Source organism: Plectropomus leopardus, chromosome 23 (genome assembly GCF_026936395.1).
Source record: "Plectropomus leopardus strain MGB_pleo_1.0 chromosome 23, ASM2693639v1, whole genome shotgun sequence".
Lineage (NCBI taxonomy): Eukaryota > Metazoa > Chordata > Actinopteri > Perciformes > Serranidae > Plectropomus > Plectropomus leopardus.
Window position 1 is genome coordinate 22,572,692 of NC_142198.1, and position 19,809 is coordinate 22,592,500.

General features: G+C 40.2%; 1 protein-coding gene across 1 annotated transcript in view; it reads right to left on the minus strand.

Moving 5' to 3' along the window:
• Positions 1-1,914: 1,914 nt before the first annotated feature.
• The window catches only part of LOC121962127 (endophilin-A1-like), a 23,596-nt gene continuing 5,701 nt past the window's right edge, over positions 1,915-19,809 (minus strand). Inside the window, exons 2-9 of the mRNA XM_088073479.1 lie at positions 9,452-9,520; positions 8,551-8,623; positions 8,323-8,466; positions 8,004-8,137; positions 7,756-7,914; positions 6,832-6,935; positions 6,600-6,730; positions 1,915-5,999 (exon numbers count right to left, since the gene is read on the minus strand). Of these exons, the coding sequence (XP_087929605.1) occupies positions 5,803-5,999; positions 6,600-6,730; positions 6,832-6,935; positions 7,756-7,914; positions 8,004-8,137; positions 8,323-8,466; positions 8,551-8,623; positions 9,452-9,520 (1,011 nt within the window). The 3' untranslated portion in view covers positions 1,915-5,802. The remainder of the gene's footprint in view (positions 6,000-6,599; positions 6,731-6,831; positions 6,936-7,755; positions 7,915-8,003; positions 8,138-8,322; positions 8,467-8,550; positions 8,624-9,451; positions 9,521-19,809) is intronic.

Genomic DNA, 19,809 nt, shown 5'->3' on the forward strand with positions numbered 1-19,809 from the left:
TTAATTCTTTATTGTCATTACATTGTAGATCATCTTCACGACAAGCAGTTATACATACAGTGGTCTTAGATTATATCACCGTCCAGTACGAGGAGAGCAACAGTTAGAGTTAGTATCACAGCTAGGTTTTTCCACTGACCACGCCCCCCCACCCCACCCCCAAATATCCCCTCATCACCCCCTCCTCCACATCACACACCAATGTATTGACAATCGTCAAATACGCCACAGGTGCCGAACCAATAAATAGGACGCAGGAATAAATAAATAAATAAATACATACAATACATAAATAAATAAATAGCCATGAGGTGTGTGCATATACTCACATACACACGTGTAGCTCACCAGAAGACACCAGGTTCCTTAGGCTTAGGGGCTATTTTACACAGCCACAAGGCATACAGTATAATGTGACACAGCCACAGGCCGGACCAGGGCCACAGGCCGGACCAGGGCCACATCACCACACTGCAGACTGCACAGGAATCTGATTGGTTCAGTTACATCTTGGTGGGTGGAGCTTCAAAAAAGGCGGAAAAGTCTGCCAAACTGGCAAATTCAGATAACTAAACAAGAACAAACTGTAATCAAACCATAATAATTTACATCATTTTTTGAAAAAATGTAACACATTATTTAGTCTCTCAAACATTCACTTATTGTTTTCACTTTTAGACAAAGCCAAGCTAGCAGTTTCCCCTTGTTTTCACTCTTTATGCTAAGCTAGGCTAACTGACAGCTATAGCTGGGAGAGTGGTGTTGATTTTCTCTTACTCTGTGTGAATAAGAATCTTCCCAAAAAAGATGAGTTTTTTTTCCCAGAAAACTTAATTGTCCACAAATGTGAAAATTAAACATAAAAACCTAAATTACAAATGACAATATTTACTATCATATTTAACAAAGCAATGGCTGTTTATGCATTTTATGTGTAATTACTACTATATTAATCAATAAAAAATTACTTATTTAATGTAACCAAATTTTGTAATCAGTGACCGATGACCTTGAATGAGAAATGTGGAGTTTTTAGATCACGGTAGGCTTCCTCTGTGCCCAATTTTCCATTAAATACGTTATTCAGATGCACCTGAATATAAAAAGTCAGCCAGATAAACTCCTCTGAAGTGCAGCCGAACCAGTAAGACTTTTTCTGCTTTCAGAGCAGCTGAGCCTCTGAGGAAAAACCAGTAAAGTGAAGTCTAAAGACATCAAACTGAGGCAGGTGACGTGGCCGAGGTCCGACTCTCATTAAGGTGAAAAGGGAAGATGGAGCGTAACACTGTACAAGTCCCTCATTGAGGTTAGAATACATGTCGCCATAGAAGGCAAATCAGCACAAAAAAGAAAACATAAATAAAAGACAAGGGCAACAAATGGTGCAAGAAAATTCAATAAGGTCTTAAAGCACTTTGTAATTTGGAGAGGAGAACTAAACAAAAAAGCTTCGGCCAGTCAAAAAGATTAAAAATGAAAACTAGAAAATGAAGAGTATCAGTTAACATAAGCTCCAGCAGGACAAATATCTCCCCGTTTTCTTTTTCTTTTTCTTTTTTTTTTGGAAAACCATCTCAAACAGCCGCAAAGACGTAAAGCGGTTTAGTTGCATGCAGCTCACAGACTTTCCACAGGCGGACTCAGAAAATTTAAGTCTCAGACTCGGAACAAACAGACAAAAGAAAATCAAAAGAAAACACTGAACACAGTTGTGCTCCAAAACTCCCGTCTTTTACAACAACCTGTAACAGTTACGGAGAAGCAGGCGCGTGGCAGAAAGCGAGTTAGGTACGTGTGTTAGTGTTAGTTAGTGATTGCATTGTTGCTGTCACATACGATGTGCTTTGGCAATGCAAGAGATGTCTACAGCTCCACAGATAGATCCACAGTTTTCCTTTCAGAGCCATTTTATTAAAAATGATTTTATTGTTAGATCATCTTTTATTGCCTTTGTATTGATTATTTATTGATGTTTGATAGATTATATTGAATCTATATTTTTTTTAATTATTTGTGTCGAAAACACCATTATAGCTTTCAAGAGGAACTCTTTCCCATCTTCCAACAAAACATTTTATAAAATATGTTTCTCTGTTGCAAACATGGTAAAATATTATTACTGTCAGCCAACTTGCCAACAACCGGCACGATGTAACCTACTTTATGGCTATTGGATGATGGACTGTCTCGACCTGTTGTAATGCAATATTCAGAATACACCTTCAGAATACAAAAAAGAAGTATCTGTACATTTTTAAACACTTTATAAACTCTAAGAATACTTTAATACCTCAGACCTATATGTTAAAAATGACAGTATTTGAAACATTATTTTGAAACATGAGCTATGTTTGGAATGTGGTATTAGATTTTGGGTCAGGGACAAAGAAAAAACATCTTAACGAAATTCAAGGAGAAATTTAAAAGAAACTTTTGAGTCCTTTATTACCTAAAATGCGTCATTATCGCCCACTTAAGAAAAGACTTTGGTTGAAACAGCGTTTGGTCCAGTCCATGCCCCTAAAGCTCTTGCTAACAGAAGTCAGCATGGCTGTTATTGCAATAATTATAGTAATAATCGAAATATATTACAGTGATTATTAAGCATTAAGGAAAATGCAGAAAACATAATAAAAGAATTCAGAGTGCAACCGTTTTTAGATTATGTATCCCAAATTAATTCTGAATATGTAACTATTCTCTGTATTTTAATAGAATCTATTACATCTAGGACGAGGTATTCAGTATTCAGGCACTAAATACTTTCACTTATTAAGTATTCTGCTCAACACTGCATCACCAAAACATACGTACGGGAATGTGAAGTGAAACGCTAGCTGGTTAGCCACAACTGGCACATTAGCATTAGCCATGCTAGCATAAACTACAGACGTTTTTTGACTCTTAAATAAACAATGCCTAGATGGAAAAACCCTAAGCTTTTTAATTTAACAATACAGTTGATACATTAAATATTCAATATAATATCCATTAAATGTTATTATTTTAGAAATGTTAGCATGGTAAATGAGAACAAGAGTCAAAGTGATTAGCATGGACCTTGCACGTATACCAGAGCAAAGACGCTGTGGGTACAGTAAACCTCCAGTCTTGGACACTATTCAGCTGTTTTATGTACAATGGAGTTGATATAAACCCAGCACCATACTGAACGCCCATTCCAAGAAACCATGGATATAAAAGTAAGTTCTTCAGTGTTATGTTTTGTTTGAACAGAACAATGAGACATAAGAAGAGAACACGTTTGAAAAGAAATCTTAACTTTACAACATTTCAACTGCTTTTAGTGTCGACTCAAATAGAATCGTCTAATTGTAAAGCACTCTGTCAACTTCCTGAAGTTAAAAATGTTCTGCTGCCATCAGAGGCAAAACACAAACTGATGGTTTCCGTTACAAGAGAAATCTGTTTCATCCGAATTCAGTGATAATAGTTGAATCATTAAACAGCCTTTAACTATAATTAACTTTTCTCATGAGGTCTTTGTTAGAGTAGACTATTTAACACTGCCTTATAATGAACGCTTCGTACACATACAAACATATGTAGGTAGCACTTAAGTGGAGTAACAGTTATAGCCACTGAACAAATCCCACTTTATACTGTACGTGATGCTTACCCCGGGGAACTAGCACGGCTAACATTTACCACCACTAACCTGGCTGGAATATTCGTAAGAACTAAGAAACTACATGTTCAAAAGTTTCTTAAATGTACTGGAGTGTTTTAAAATATTTCCAATATTCTGGAATGATAAAAAAAAATAATCTAGATAAATCTGTGGGCAGGAATGCTGTAAAGGTTCGAGAATGTTCTAAGTATGCCCAAATATATGACATCGATCCAGGATGCTTCTGAGGTCTAAAAACATCCTTCTATAGTTCAAAATGACACCAACAAACTTCTAAGTTCAAAAGTTTCTTAAATGTAACGGAGCATATCAGGGTGTGGCCAAGATCCTGGAATGACAGAACATTTACAGATTATTCCGTGGGCAAGAATGCTGAGGAAATGTTCTGAGGTTCTGTAATGTTTGAAAGATTCTAAGGACGTTCTGAAGGTTCTGGAACTTTCACAGCATTCTAGAAGGTCCCAAGGTCAAGTCAGACTTACTGTCATGCTGAGGCTGAAGAATTTTACAGAGAAATTTCAGTATATCAGGTAACGTTCTGCGGGAAGAAGAAATGCCGGCAAGATTCTAGAATGTTGGAAAGATTTTAACAACATTCTGAGGATTCTAGAACTTCTCTGAGTTCTAGAATGTTCCCCAAGGTCAAGTCAGAATCACTGCCATGATGAGGTTGATGAATTTTACAGAGAAATTTCATTGGATCAGATCGTGTTCTGAGCGGTATGGAACGCTGCCAGGATTCCAAGAATGTTCTGAGGGTTCTGTAATTTATTTAGCATTCTCAAATTCCTCGAGTTCTAGGATGTTGAGTGAAGTTAAGGGCACTGGGGAAATGATATAATGTTTTAAATGTTTGATTTCCTGCCAATCATCAGCCTTTGTAAACGTAATTTAAGTTAGAGGACTTAAAACAGTAATTTCAGAATGGCTACCACCGTTCACATATTCCTGCATACAGGCCACATATAAGACGAGTTAACAAGCATCTACTCCACACAGTACACACAAAACACTGTGAATTGGTTACTCAGAATAGTACACAGAGAAAACACAAGCATATTTTCCTCTATGCATACTGGAAAAACCACGACTTTCAAAGTTTGGTTCAATACAACTGGCATGTTCTGGCTGTTAGCGTGTAGCTGCTGTCAGATAAATCAAGATTTTTCTTTTTCATCTCTGGAGCTGACATGTTTAACAACAAATGCTACTTCTGACCCTCAAAGCAAGTGATCGAGCATTGTCTTTTTCATTCTGGAATAATCTACTTATTGCAGATACAGCTTTTATTTCAAAGATGCACTCCTGAAAACTACATTTCAAGTAGCATTTTGTTGTCACTCAGATTTCTGATTTGGCTGGTTCATGCATACAGCCACTGAGCCGAGAGTCTACGCAGACTCGGAGAGGCCGAGTATGTTACAAGAGATATTCTCGAAAAAGCAGGAGGGTCCGGTGACCGACTGTATCATGGGTTAGATAGAGGCCTGCATACAGTGTGGAGCCATGCTGAAAGGCAGTGCTAGCCAAGGAGGGAAGAAAGAAAGAGACAGAAAGTGGGGAAGACTGTGACAGTTGCTGGGAAATCTAAGAAGAAGAGCACAGGAAGGCAAGTCAAGGTAGAAAAGACAGAAGTACTCTGAGAGAAAAAACAGCAAGAAACTTAAGAAGAGGAGAAGACAGCATGAAAAAAAGCTGTCAAGCAGGACTTTGTGCTGGCTCGGTCATAATAGAGTAAACAGGTCAAAACGCACATACAGACACATACATGCACGTACATATACACCGCGCCTTAAGTCTCCAAAGCCTCATTGGTTTCCAGTGCTGCCCGGCTGAGCGGAGCGCGACTGAGTGAGCGCTGTAAAAGATCATCCATCCATCTTCTTGTCCCTCTCAGTCCCTCTCTTCTACCTTTCTTCTGCATCTCTCACACCAAAATCCTCCTCCCCCTTTCTTCTTCACTGTCCCACTGCCTCGTCTCATCCACCACGTCTCCGTCTCAGTCATTTCAGTCCGTTTTGTGAAAGCAGAATTGCACAGAAGCACAGAAGAAGAAGTAGAAGGAGGGCGTGGTTTTTGTTGTTTATGCAATACAGGCTGTTTTCAGGGGTTTCTGGATTGGTCGAAGGGGTTAAGGTCCATGGCGAGACCTAATGAGGGAGCGGCACCAGGATATCCACGTAGTTGATGGGGAAGAAGCCCGACTGGCCGTTGATCATGCCCTCGTACCAGTTGTCATCGATCTGATTGGTTAAGGTGATGACGTCGCCTTCTTTGAAGCCCAGCTCGCCTTCGTTCTCTGGTTCGAAGTCGTAGAGCGCTCGGCAACAGGGCTGGTCCATGGGGGCTGTGGGGGGACGGACACAACCAGTGTAAGAATTTTAAATGAAGTGCGACGACCTCTAGTGGACATATTGGAGGTTCTTACCTTGAATTTCTTGCTGAGCTGCCTCTTTGTGAGTCATTTGTGGGCCGTAGTGCCCCCAGAAAGTTTTGATAGGGGTGGCCAAACCAGACAATTTTCAGGTACTTTTTGGGTTTTTCCACAGAAATCAACCCAACTTTCTCATTTTCAAAGGGTTAATACCGCTATTTATCTGATGTACATGGACTCATACAGGTACGGTTAACATTTTTGAGCTCCATAACAGTCCTGTTTTAATGTGTTATGTGAGATACTGCATCAATCAAATCACTTCACTGTTTATTCTAAGTGTATGTTTGTGCCAAATTTGGAGAAATCCTTTAAAGGTGTTTTTGATAAAACGTCTCGTGAAAATGGGATGGACATAAGCTCACAATGACCTTGGCCTTTGACCAAAATCTAATCGGTTCATTGTTGAGTCTATGTGGACGTTTGTGTTAAATTTGAAGAACTCCACTTCGCCCACATGAGAATGGGATGAATAAACAACTTGAAATATAACACCTCCATAACACTCTGTACCTGGTGATCTTCCGGGCGATTTGGCCGAGTGTATCCCCCCGTTGTGGCTCTCGCTGGGCGGCAGCAGCTCCAGGGCCATTCGGGGTTTCGGAGCGTACTCCTTCCGCGGCTTAGTGGACACCTCTTTTATCCTGGACAAAAGGCCCACACGGTTAAAAAGAAGGTTTGTCTCACCACGAGTATCCGCTTTTATTGGTTTATTTTTGTCACAGGTGGGCACAGAGATCGATACCTGTCCTCCATCTTACTGGAGAGCTGCTGGAGGATTTCGGCAGAGCGGCTGTGGTACTCCAACTGAGCCTGAACCAACGCTGCCAGCTGGCTCACCTGCTCTATCTGCAACACACACACACACACACACACACACACACACACACACACACACACACACACACATACGTTTTTAATTTTTTTTTATTACAGCACATCCTGTTCTGTGTCCATGCTGGGCCGGGGTCTGGCTTGGCACAGCACGGCACGGCTCAGGATCACTGCCCTTTGTTTTGCCGTGGCAATGTTGCAACACAAAAGCAATGTCAACATCAACCAAACATGGTGAATATTTCATTATGTTTGTGTCTTTTTTCTTTTTTTTTAATTTATTATGACGTCCGTGTTTGCCGTTTCATGATCCATTGTGGTTTAAAAATGATGTTTGTGCAGTTTCCCCTCAGCTCATGATCTAATTCGATTTCTCCACATTCCACATTATTCATTTTTTATTTTTCAGCAAATGTCCACTTTTATCACTTAAATTGAACAGAGACATTTACTGAACTTTCAGAATTGACAAACTGCATTAAAGCACCTTAAAGCTGCAGTAAGCAGTTTCATTTTGGCTTCATTGGTCAAAAATCTTCTATCTCCCCTGACAGGGTGCTGTGTGCCCCCCAAACATTTTCTAATTCACAATAAAATAAAGTGATTCACACTGTGAATTGTTTTTGTACTTTCAGTATACACAAAGTGCCAGAGTGAATAAAACAGCATCAAAACAGAGTGTTCATCAAAGTGCCAGTGGAGGATCCCCCAAACCCCCCAACAGAGGTCCTAGCTAAGACCCTAACGTCCTAAAATCCTTCAAGCATCCTAAATTCCGAGAAACTTCCAAAAACTTAGAAACATCCTATAATACGACAAAAAAGACGGTCCTCACATCGCTCTCCAGCAGGTTGAACATGCTCTGCTCTGCGATCTCTTTGCTCTCGTCGAACTTCTCCAACGCCTGTTTGATTTCGTCGTCCTGGACTTTCCCCTGACGCTTCTTCTTGTAGTCGAAGTCCAGGCGGCGTCCCTCCATCTTCTTCAGATGGTGCTGCAGTGGACGGGACACGAGACAGACAAATTAAAATCACTTTGGAGACCACGCAGGTCTGATTCATGATAACAGGTGTTTATGCTCACCTGTATCTCTTTGAGGTCTTTGTCGTGGAGGTTCTGCAGCGGGTCGATGAAGTTCTGTTTGACCTCCATGTCCAAGGCATCCTTCACCTCCCCGAGCTCCTTCATCGCCTCGCTGGCATCGATCAGCGCCAAACCTGGGAGAGAAGAATGAAGTTAAAAAGCCTGTGTTCATAAAAATGCTGAAGTAAAAATAAGCTCCAACTTCCAAGATGCATTTTTAGCCAGAAACCTCCAATCATAAAACCTCCAATCATTCTGTTTCTGTGCATTTTTATTTTATTAACGTTAACGTTTTAAATATATGTGCTCTCCCACTTACCGAAGCTGGACTCCTCCCCTAACTCCCGTCCAAACTTCAACATGGCGTCTCCCAGGACGCTCTCAGCCTGCGGGTACCCGGGTCCTTTGTCCTGGCCGCGGATCTTTGACATGGTGTTGATCATACTCAGCTTGGCTCTGGATGCTGCGGGGCAGCGAGGGGTTAAATCATGAGTCACTGATGATGTTTTAGACTACGTGTTGTGGCGGTGTATCGTGTGTTTGGTACCTGGATTAGGCTGTAGGTACTCTGTGGTTTTGGTCATGATGTCCAACACTGCTCTGCTGGTGATGTCCACCTTCTGCAGAGGACAACAAAATCAGAACTGTGAGAGACGCAAACTAACAAACTAACAAACTAACAGACTAATTTTTATAAGAGGACAAAGACTGAAGACAGCACTTTTTTCATCAATCACTGCACGTTTCAGCTCCTACAATAAGTCTAAAATACACTGTGGAAACTAAATAGTTACATTCAGACTGTTCAGGTCCAAAAATGCTCCATTGAAACCCATTCAAACTGACATTTTTGATCCCACAGCCATCAGAGCAGAAAAACAGGACTTGTATTATTTCTGGGTGTCATTCTGGGCTTTTGACTCTGAATTTGTCATTTTGACTATTTTCCACCTGATGAGGTCATTTTGACCATATTTGGCATATGGAGGAAATACATGCTATTTCCACTAGGTGACCTGTCACAGTCAATGTAGCTGCTGATCACTGACATATCCCAGACTGTCAGCAGCTACACTCACACACTGACATATCCCAGACTGTCAGCAGCTACACTCACACACTGACATATCCCAGACTGTTACAAAAAAAAACTTTGCATGTTGTATAAGGGAAATAATTCAATTCTTTTTTTTCATCTAAAAACATAGGGGCATCATGACAAAAACTGACATCTGAAGAGATTAAATTCTGAAAATGAATGAATATTTGGGAAACATTTTCATATTCTTCAAAAAAAAAAAGTGACAGCAGAAAGTGGACTTAACCAAGCAGAGTTCGTCACTGTAGCAAACGTTTATATATTTAGTGTCTTAATATGCATTGCAGTGGTTGGATTTATATGAGTTTTGGAGTATTGTTTTACTTTAGACTGACAGATGTAAATGTACCTTTTCCATTTCTTTGAAGTCATCATCTAGCTTGGTTCCTTCTGCTCCGCCGACCTTCTCGCTGACTTTCTGTAAACAGGAAACACAAACAAAAAACAAAGACTTTAATGTTTTCACCCACAACGAGAAAAAAGGAGATCTCTGCTTTTTTTCTTGCTGCAAGATAAGAGAGAGAATAGAGCTGTAACGAGGGAAAAAAGGAAATAGAAGATGATAGAAAACTGAAGACAGAGTTATTATAACATCAGTTTGTAGACGACAAAATGAACAATAGATGGAAATGAGGAGCGTTTATGTGACATTTAATTCCTCAGTGTTATTGTTCATGTTCAGTTTGAATTTTCTGACGCTTCATTCTTCTAAAACAAAACTAGAATTACTGTCTCATGGTTGTATTTGACTCATCTTCCCCCGACAGCTCAGAAGATTTATACAATCAGCACAGTTTACAGATTAGTGTCAACAATTCAGTGTCGGACCAAATGTCTCCCCTTCTGTTCCTGAGATATGACGCCGAATAACGGACAGAAACACGTTTCTGGAGAACATTATGATGTCACGGAGAAGATGACCATTGACTTTTTGGATATCTATTTTTGGATATCACCCTATTAGACATGTGTGTGAAATTTTCTAACAGTTAGCAGGTGAATTCTTGAGTTATGTCCAACAATATGTTTTGTGAGGTCACAGTGACCTTTGACCACCAAATTTTCATCAGTTCATTCTTAAGTCCAGGTGAACATTTGTGCCAAATTTGAAAAAAATCTCGCAAGCTGTTCTCGAATTATCACCTTCAGAAACATAACACAGACGAGGTCAAACTGACTTAGACCTTTTTCCAAAGTCTAATCACTTCATTGTTGAGTTTGAATTGACGTTTGTGCCAAATTTGAAAAAAAAATCCCCAAACATGTTCTTGAGATATCGTATAAACAACAATGAATTAAACAAGGCCCTAGCAACCTTGATCTTTGACCACCGATTTCTTATTAGCTTATTCTTGAGTCCAAGTGGACGTTTGTGCCAAATCTGAGGAAATTCCCTTGACGTGTTCTTGAGTTATTGCTTTTTACAAATGACAGATGAGGTCACAGCGACTTTGACCTTTGACTTTTGAATACCACAATCTAGTTGGCTGATTGTTGAGTCTTAGTGGATGTTGACCTTGACCTTTGTCCAAAATCTGATCAGTTCACTGTTGAGTTTCAGTGGATGTTTGTGCCAAATTTGAAAAAACACACAAAACAAACACAAGAAAAACCTTAAATGTGTTCTCAAGATATTGTGTTTAGAAAAATGAACATTAGGCCACAGTGTCCTTGACCTTTGACCAAGAATGGGATGGAAGGAAATACAGACAGGTCTTCTATCTGTCTATCTATCTATCTATCTATCTATCTATCTATCTATCTATCTATCTATCTATCTATCTATCTATCTGGCGTTTGTGTTCAAACTGATCAGACATCTCAATGAAGCATAACATCAGTTTGGTTTGTTTTTTCTTTTTTTCTTATGAATTAATGAATATCATGAATTTATTCATTTTCCTGCTGTAGACGTTTGAGGTTGTGCTCATCTTTAACTCTTTACATCCTGCTGGGTAGTTTAATCTACGTCGATGCATATTCTATAAAATCATCACGTTTGTGGCGTGGCTGTCCTGGGAAGACACGTGACATAAGAAACGTTTCTCTGTGGGACAGTGGAGAAATAAAATAAAGCGCACAGAGCGAGCGGACTCGTGTTCAGACTTCAAACGCTCGGATACGTCTTTGTCCGGCTCAGTTTGAGCAGCAGAGTGACACCTCCTGTTTTCTAATCGCCTCAGGTTGCAGAAAAAAGGAGGAGGGGCGAAGAGGAGAGTGGGATTTTCCACAATCGTGACTCACATCAGCCACCCACACACCCACACCCACACGTGCACACACACGCGCGCACACACACACACCCACCCACCCACCCACACCCACACCCACACACACACACACACACGCTAACGCTAACACTAACGCTGCATATATTATGTACCCATATATATATATACGTATGCGTTCAGCTGAGGTGCATACAGCACCGACAGGAGAGAACTGCAGAGATGGAGAAATAAAGACAAAAATGCAAAAATAACATACTGTACATGCTGCTGCTGCCGATAATAACAACAACAACAACAACAACAATAATAATAATAATAATAATAATAATAATAATAATAATAATAATAATAATAATAATAATAATAATAATTTATAGATAATTTTAAGAAAGAATGGGTGAAATGTTATGTGTTGTATAAAATGTTTTTTTTTTTCATTTTCTGTTACTCTTTACTTCTAGAAATGTCCTAAAAGTCCTTAAATTCTACAAATGTCACAAAATTCTAGAAATGTCCTAAAATCCTGGAAACATCCTTAAATCGCAGAAACGTCCTTACATCTAAGAAACGGCCTAAAATCCTAGAAACATCATTTACATGAAATCCTAGAAATGTCCTAAAACATCCTTAAATTCGAGAAATCTACCTAAAATTCTAGAAACATCCTAAAATCCCCAAAACATCCTAAAATCCGCAAAACGTCTAAAGATCCTAGAAACGACCAAAAATACATGAAATGTTCTAAAATCAGGGAAACAAATTAAGTATCTCTGAAGGATATAAATACTTCATCACTCACATAAAAGCTCACGATGCAAAGAAATCAAAATGACATGCAGTTTGTTAACTTGGCTGCTAATGCTGTGTGTGTGTGTGTGTGTGTGTGTGTGTGTGTGTGTGTGTGTGTGTGTGTGTGTGTGTGTGTGTGAGAAGCAGATGCCACACGTCTCCCTCATCAAACTAACAAACCATGCAAACATAAAGATAAAAATGTCGACCCGCTGACACACCTGAGCTCACACGTGTGCCCGAGTGTGTGTGTGTGTGTGTGTATGTGTGTAGGGACATCATTTGATCACAGAGAGACAGATGGATGAGTGTGTGTGTGTGTGTGTGTGTGTGTGTGAGAGAGAGAGAGGCGAGAATGGTAATAAAAATAAGTGTATTATGAAATATAAAAAAAACCAATACAAAACCATCGCAGGAGAGAAAGTGAGAAGGACGGACAGATGAGGAGGAAGATGCAGTTGCCATGGAGACACGGATCTGACTGGGCCCTCTCATGTTTCTAAGAATCACACGCACACACACACACACACACACGCACACACACACACACACACACACACACACACACACCAGCGGTCGTCCACTTGTCTGCGAGGAACACTCAGTCTGGTTGCAGGAGGTGTACCGACACACTGTTACATAACTCTCTCTGTCCTGTGAGTGTCTCCTGCTGTCTCACTGTCTCACTGTCTCACTGTCTCTTCACGCTGTATTTAACATCAAGTTGTTCTCTGACCGGATTTTAACGTCCAGAAGCTGCTCCGTCATTTATTACACTTCACATGACGTCCCATTCCTGCACTTTTTGGCGTGTAACCCACACGGTTGAGCGCACTTTCTGTAATTCGCTTTGGATAAATGTGTCAGTAAATTAACCCCTTAAAACCCTCACCAAGAAAAAATTAATTATTACAATTATTATTTTGGTACGAATGCTCTGGACCACTCATAAAATGTTCTCTTACCTAATAATAATAATAATAATAATAATAATAATAATAATAATAATAATAATAATAATAATAATAATTATTATTATTATTATTATTATTATTATTATTATTATTAGTAGTAGTAGTATAATTATTATCATTATTATCTTGTATGAGTAAAATGTTCTCTTACCTCAGAGAAATGCAAAAATAAAAAACACTGGTTATTCCCAAGAATCAGTGAGTACTAACAAATGCTGGATTCAAGCAAAAATAAGAGAACATTTCTCTGTTTCTTGCATGAGGTCTAATGAGTATCATGTGATTGTGTGCAGATTTTACTGAGATATTACTCAAGGTATTTTTGTAGTACTAGTAGTATTCCAAATTCACAGAAGCCACAGAAAAGTTTGCAAAAGCATTAAAGTTTTGGTGGCATTTATCACAGAAAAAAACTGAAAAATGGGCCCATGGGTGCTGGCAGTGGAAGTCATTTCACACCCAACAACCCACCGAAACGCACACACACTCACACACACACACACACACACACACACACACACACACACACACACACAGAAAGTTACCACCTTTAAGCCCACTGAGGCATTAACAAACCCATCTGCTCTCCATCGCTCTCCTCCTCCACACTTAACACTTTCTCTCTTTTTGTTTTTGACTCCTACTTCTTCTTCCGTCCGTCCTTCTCTCTCTCTTTTTGCATTTTCTATCCTTTTTTTCTGAGTTATTCCCAACAACGTCCCCAGAAATATTCATCATTACAAGCGGCCGAGGTCAAAAGTCAGAGGTGGCGGCCTGACAGCCAAGCAGGCAGAGATCCGTCTCCTCTGCGGCTGACACTAATCCTGCGAGGAGGAGAACCAGCCAATCAGAGGTCAGAAATAAGAACCGGGGAGGAGAGCTTTGGCAGCCGGAGTCGGTTCATCTATCAGTCTGAACGGCTGCCAAAAACACTCAGACGCCATCTTGGACTGTAGATGAATAAAAAGCTGGATTTATGGCCAGACTGAGCTATTCATCCACACTGTAATATCTTCAGCCTAATCATATCACTCCATCAATACCTGGAAAACCGAAAATGTTGCAACGGCACTAAAACCGAGTCATTTAAAGGAGAGCTGTTGTGCTCTTCTTATATTTTGGGTCTCTATTAGAACATGTTTACATGCTTAAACGGTCAAAAAAACTTTTTTACCTCCAAAAATCACCAATAAAAGCTGAGAAACAACAGAAAGAAAATGGATGGTTGACATGGTTCTTTGCAAAGACTACAGTCTACACTGGTGCATTCAAGAGCTCAAAAACAACAAACAAACAAACAAACAAACAAAAAAACAAACAAACAAACAAAACTCCTCCACAAACATGGATGCTGCAGCATCACAAAATGCAAAGTTCAGTTTGAGCCTCTTTAAAGTATTTCAAACAATAAATTAAATTCATCTTGAGCGAAACAGAAACTGAAGCACAAACAACATGGTCAAAAGTATGTGGACACACCTTTCACATACTTTCCACTACAGGATTGCCTTGTTTGTGCTGGGACCCGAATAACAGAGCTACAGGTAACAGTAAGTGTGCTTTAACGGTTTGGAGGCACATTTTCAATTTATCCAACCCAACTCAAACCCAACTTGATGAAAAGATGTGATAAAGTGCAGCCTGAACATAAAGTTACAAGTTTGTCTGAGCTTCAAAATTCTCTGTCAGATCTGTTTTTCAACAGAAGTCTGATTTTTTTAACTTTTCAATATTTCTGGCAAGCTTAAGGAGGATCTCCCTCCTCCTCTTCCTCTGGGACACTTTTATCCTGATGAAAGTTGACTTTTCGACTGTTTAATCTTCAGAAAGCAGAATTAACATATTGTGGGGAAGAGGTGGACGGGTTCAGCTGTCAGTGACGCCGCTGTTGCTTTTCGATTTCATCACCGTCAGCGCAAGAGCTGAATTTAATCACGAGAGGATCCACAAAAAACCTGATGTCCAGAGCAGCTTTAACGCGATTCACAATCTCCAAAAATCAACTTTTGCTTTCCAGCCAGACTGGATTTTATAACACAAAGTGTCAAAGTTTTGTCTGCGGGCCAGATTTCTGCACACGGTGGATTTATTTTAACGGCAGCGGGGAGGGTTACATCATCGGAGGCAGAGGATCGGTGATTGTGCAGGACAGACAACATCTATTTTCCCTTCCAGCTTTTTAGATCTGAGGAATTATGATTCGCCTCGTCACAAGTTACTCATCAGGGAGAGAAAATGAGAGACGCAGCAGCCAATTATTTACCACACGGAGGGAAAGAGAGATTTAATGCTGCAGTAAATCAGAGTCAAACAGACAGCCCAAAAAAAGAGAGACTGAGAGTTTTTATGACGTGTGGAGCAATAAATCAGTTTGAGGAGATAAAAGAGCGTAAACAGAGAAAATAAAGAGAGAGAGGAAAAAGTCAAATCGAGAGAAAGAAAAACAGAAAAAATGTGATTTACTGGACTCTGTATACTGATTTCCTGCAGCTGGATCTAACTGTGTATCATCTGGATGGTTTTAAAGCCTCGATGGCGACTTTTTGATCCAAAAAGTCCAGAAATATGACGAACTAAAAACAAAATATAGAGTAATGTGTTTATTATGTCAGGATATCTTTTTAAAAATAGTTTAAATTAAAAAAGAAACCAAAATGTGAATTTTAAGAAGTTTAATTAGACATTTTTAACTTTTATTTACTTTTTTGTATGTGCCATCGAATCATGATTTTATGTATTATGTTCTGTGTCACCTTTTTAAAATTTAAAAATTACATTTTTTAAAGGAAGCTCCAAGAGAAGAAGTCAAGTTGGGACGCACGAAATGCTCTTAACCACCCAAATCTGCTCTGACCAGCTGTGCTGACTGATAAATAGTCTATCATAAGCTACCTGTAATAATTTATGATACCTGAAAATTTTGAAAAATGAACAAATAAATACAGAAATAAATAAAGAAAAAAATACATTAAAAGGCGCAGAAATGAAATGAAAAAAGATATTTTTAAAAGATTATAATTATGGCTGCAAATTGGAAACACTTTCCTTAATTTATTAATTAGTAAAATAATGATATAACGATTAATCGTTTTTTAAAAAAAACATTTTATCCTCATTAAAAGCTCACAGCGACATATCGCACGTTTTACCTCTCAATTAATCTGCTAAATGTCAAATGTTTGATTAAATTGTTAACAACCGATTAATCGATCAGCGATTAATTGTTATTAGTCTTAATTATAATATAAAGAATAAAAACTTCAGTTTAAATTTGCCACGACGACAGCTGATGATTTTCTCTCAGTGTAAAGATACTTTTAAAGATCTGAAAACAGAAAACTGAAAGGATGCAGAAAAACAGCAGAAGCATCAGCTGTTTTTTTAAAACATCAGCTGTGAGAGAGACACTCCGGTTAGACGTCTGTTTGACACATGAAGACGGGAGGACGCTCAGTGAGACATCGTTTATCTTCCAGAGGTCTTCTGAGGACATTTAGCTCCGTTTGTTTCTGTTATTGTCTGATCCTAAAAGCTCTCTGAGCTGCGATAAAAACCTGCATCACATCAAACGGACGGACGAGACGGATCTGAGAGGGACACTGAGACACAGACATCGCATCAGGAGGACGAGGACAAGGACGAGGAGGAGGAGGAGGAGGAGGAGGAGAAAAGGATGACAAAACACGAGCAGAGACGAGGGAGGTAAAAAGATAATGAAACAGAGGGAGAGAGAACATGAAAGGAGAGAGCAGTGGAGGTGAGAGGAGGTGAAAAAAGAGGGGAAGACAAAGGAGGAGGAGGAGGAGGAGGAGGAAGAGGAGGAGGAGGAGGAGGAGGAAGAGGAGGAGGAGTGTAAACAGCCTCATGAGCTGCATGTTAACGGTTCGACTCCTGCAGGAGGCCTCCGACCAGCCGCAGTGCAACACAAACACCAACACTCATACATTATTAATAACTACAGCAGAGGAGGAGGAGGAGGAAGAGGAGGAGGAAGAGGATAAAGAGGAGGAGGAACAGGGGGAGGAGGAGAAAGAGGAGGAGGAGGAACGGGAAGGAGGAGGAGGAGGAGGAGGAGGAACAGAAGGAGGAAGAGGAGGAAAAGGAGGAGGAGATGGAGAAGGACAAAGAGGAGGAGGAGGAAGAGGATGAGGAAGAAGAGGAGTAAGAAAAGAAAGAGGAGGAGAAAGAAAAAGAAGAATCAAAAGATGAAGAAGACGAGAAAAATGAAGAGGAGAAGGAGAGGTAAGACAGAGGAGGAGGAGGAGGAGGAGGAGGAGGAGGAGGAGGAGGAGGAGAAGTATTTGCAATTAAACTCAGAAACACGTCTCGTGTGGAATAAACAAACAAACAAAAAACAAACAAACACAGAACTGATAAAGGAGGTGTGTGTAAAGGCAGCAAACAGTAAACAGAGCGCTCAACATCTCTCCTCAGCTGCTCCCCCCGCTGATACACAATCAATTTCTGATCAATAATCGGTCGATTGGCAGCGAGCCTCGAGGCAGAAATCAATAACTCTTCTGTTTACACAACAAACAATTGATCAATAACGCTCCTGTTTACAGAACAAACAATCGATCAATAATGCTCCTGTTTACACAACAAACAATCGATCAATAACGCTCCTGTTTACACAACAATCGATCAATAACGCTCCTGTTTACACAACAATCGATCAATAACGCTCCTGTTTACAGAACAAACAATCGATCAATAACGCTCCTGTTTACACAACAAACAATCGATCAATAACGCTCCTGTTTACACAACAAACAATCGATCAATAACGCTCCTGTTTACAGAACAGTCAGATCTCACTCTCACTGACAAACATTTTATTTTATTTTATTTATTTTTTATTTTGTTTTTATCGCCATCATCATCCTCATCCTCATCCTCATCATCAACATCATCATCATCATCCTCATCATCAACATCATCATCCTCGTCCTCATCATCATCATCATCATCATCATCATCATCCTCATCATCATCATCATCATCCTCGTCCTCATCATCATCATCATCATCATCATTCTCATCATCATCCTCATCCTCCTCATCATCATCCTCATCCTCCTCATCATCATCATCCTCGTCCTCATCATCATCCTCATCATCATCCTCATCATCCTCGTCCTCATCATCATCATCCTCGTCCTCATCATCATCCTCATCATCATCATCCTCATCATCATCCTCATCATCATCATCATCATCATCCTCGTCCTCATCATCATCCTCATCATCATCATCCTCATCATCATCCTCATCATCCTCGTCCTCATCATCATCATCCTCGTCCTCATCATCATCCTCATCATCCTCGTCCTCATCATCATCCTCATCATCATCCTCATCATCCTCGTCCTCATCATCATCCTCATCATCCTCGTCCTCATCATCATCCTCATCATCATCCTCATCATCCTCATCCTCATCCTCATCCTCATCACCCCGCAGCTGTTGTTTCAGAGTCTCTGCAGCACGTTCACGACTGAATGTTGATATAAATAACTGAATAATTCCAAAAATAAACCACAAATCTTTGTTTACTGGGGTCGTATTTGCTGCTGGTGATGTCACAGCGTCTCTGCAGCTCAGCCAATAAAAACGTCCCTCACAGAGACGACGCCTGACCCGCCAAAATAAGAGTCCTTCTTCAAACTGTATCTTGTTAGCCGCTTTGAGTCACGTCGTGTATGTGACGATGAGTTATATAACGGGGTCGCTCGCTACTACTGTACCACACACACACACACACACACACACACACACACACACACACACACACACACACACACACACACACACGATGTGACTCAGCAATGGGAGAAAGTGTGAAAAAAAAGGTGAGAAAGAGTAAAGATGATGAACGGCAAAAGAGAGAAAAATGAAAATAAGACGGCGAACAGCAGAGAGACTCAGATCGCTTTGATCGAGGGCCCGGAGGTCAGGGGCCCGGAGGTCAGGGGCCCGGAGGTCAGGCACCCAGAGGTCAGGGGCCCGGAGGTCAGGGGCCCAGAGGTCAGGGGCCCAGACGTCAGGGGCCCAGACGTCAGGGGCCCGGAGGTCAGGGGCCCAGAGGTCAGGGGACCAGAGGTCAGGGCCCGAACGTCAGGAGCCTGAACGTCAGGGGCCTGAACATGACGGCCCAGCGGGATTTCAGTACATTCAGATATGAGGAGGATTTTTTTAAGGATTTTAGGGCGTTTATAGGATTTTAGGAGATATTTTGAACGTGTTCACTGCACGTCTTCACGCATGTGACAGAAAACACAAACATGATCATGAAGAGGAAGAAAAATGTTACTGAAGAAAAATGTACTTAAGCATGAAAACAGAAAAAAACAAAATAAAACAAATTTAAAAAATAAAAAAATTAAAAAAGGAAAAGAAAAAAAGACACTAACTTTAATGTCTATTAAAACAATTGCCAAAGAACCCGATTCAGGAAAAATTTAAAACACCCCAAAAAATGCACAAAGTGTTTATTATGACTTTTCCAGGTCATGGAAGTTCATCTTGGTGGCTCCGCCCCCTGACGTTTAAACCGACCAATTAGAGCGTTTCTGCCTCAGCGAACAAAATCTTCCAGTTTCATTGATTTCTGAAGGAGGCTGTGGACTCCTTTAACGCCGAGAGGTCAAAGGTCACGGAGGAGCAGACACGATTTAATGAAGACACCTGACAGCAAACGGCGGAGGACACAG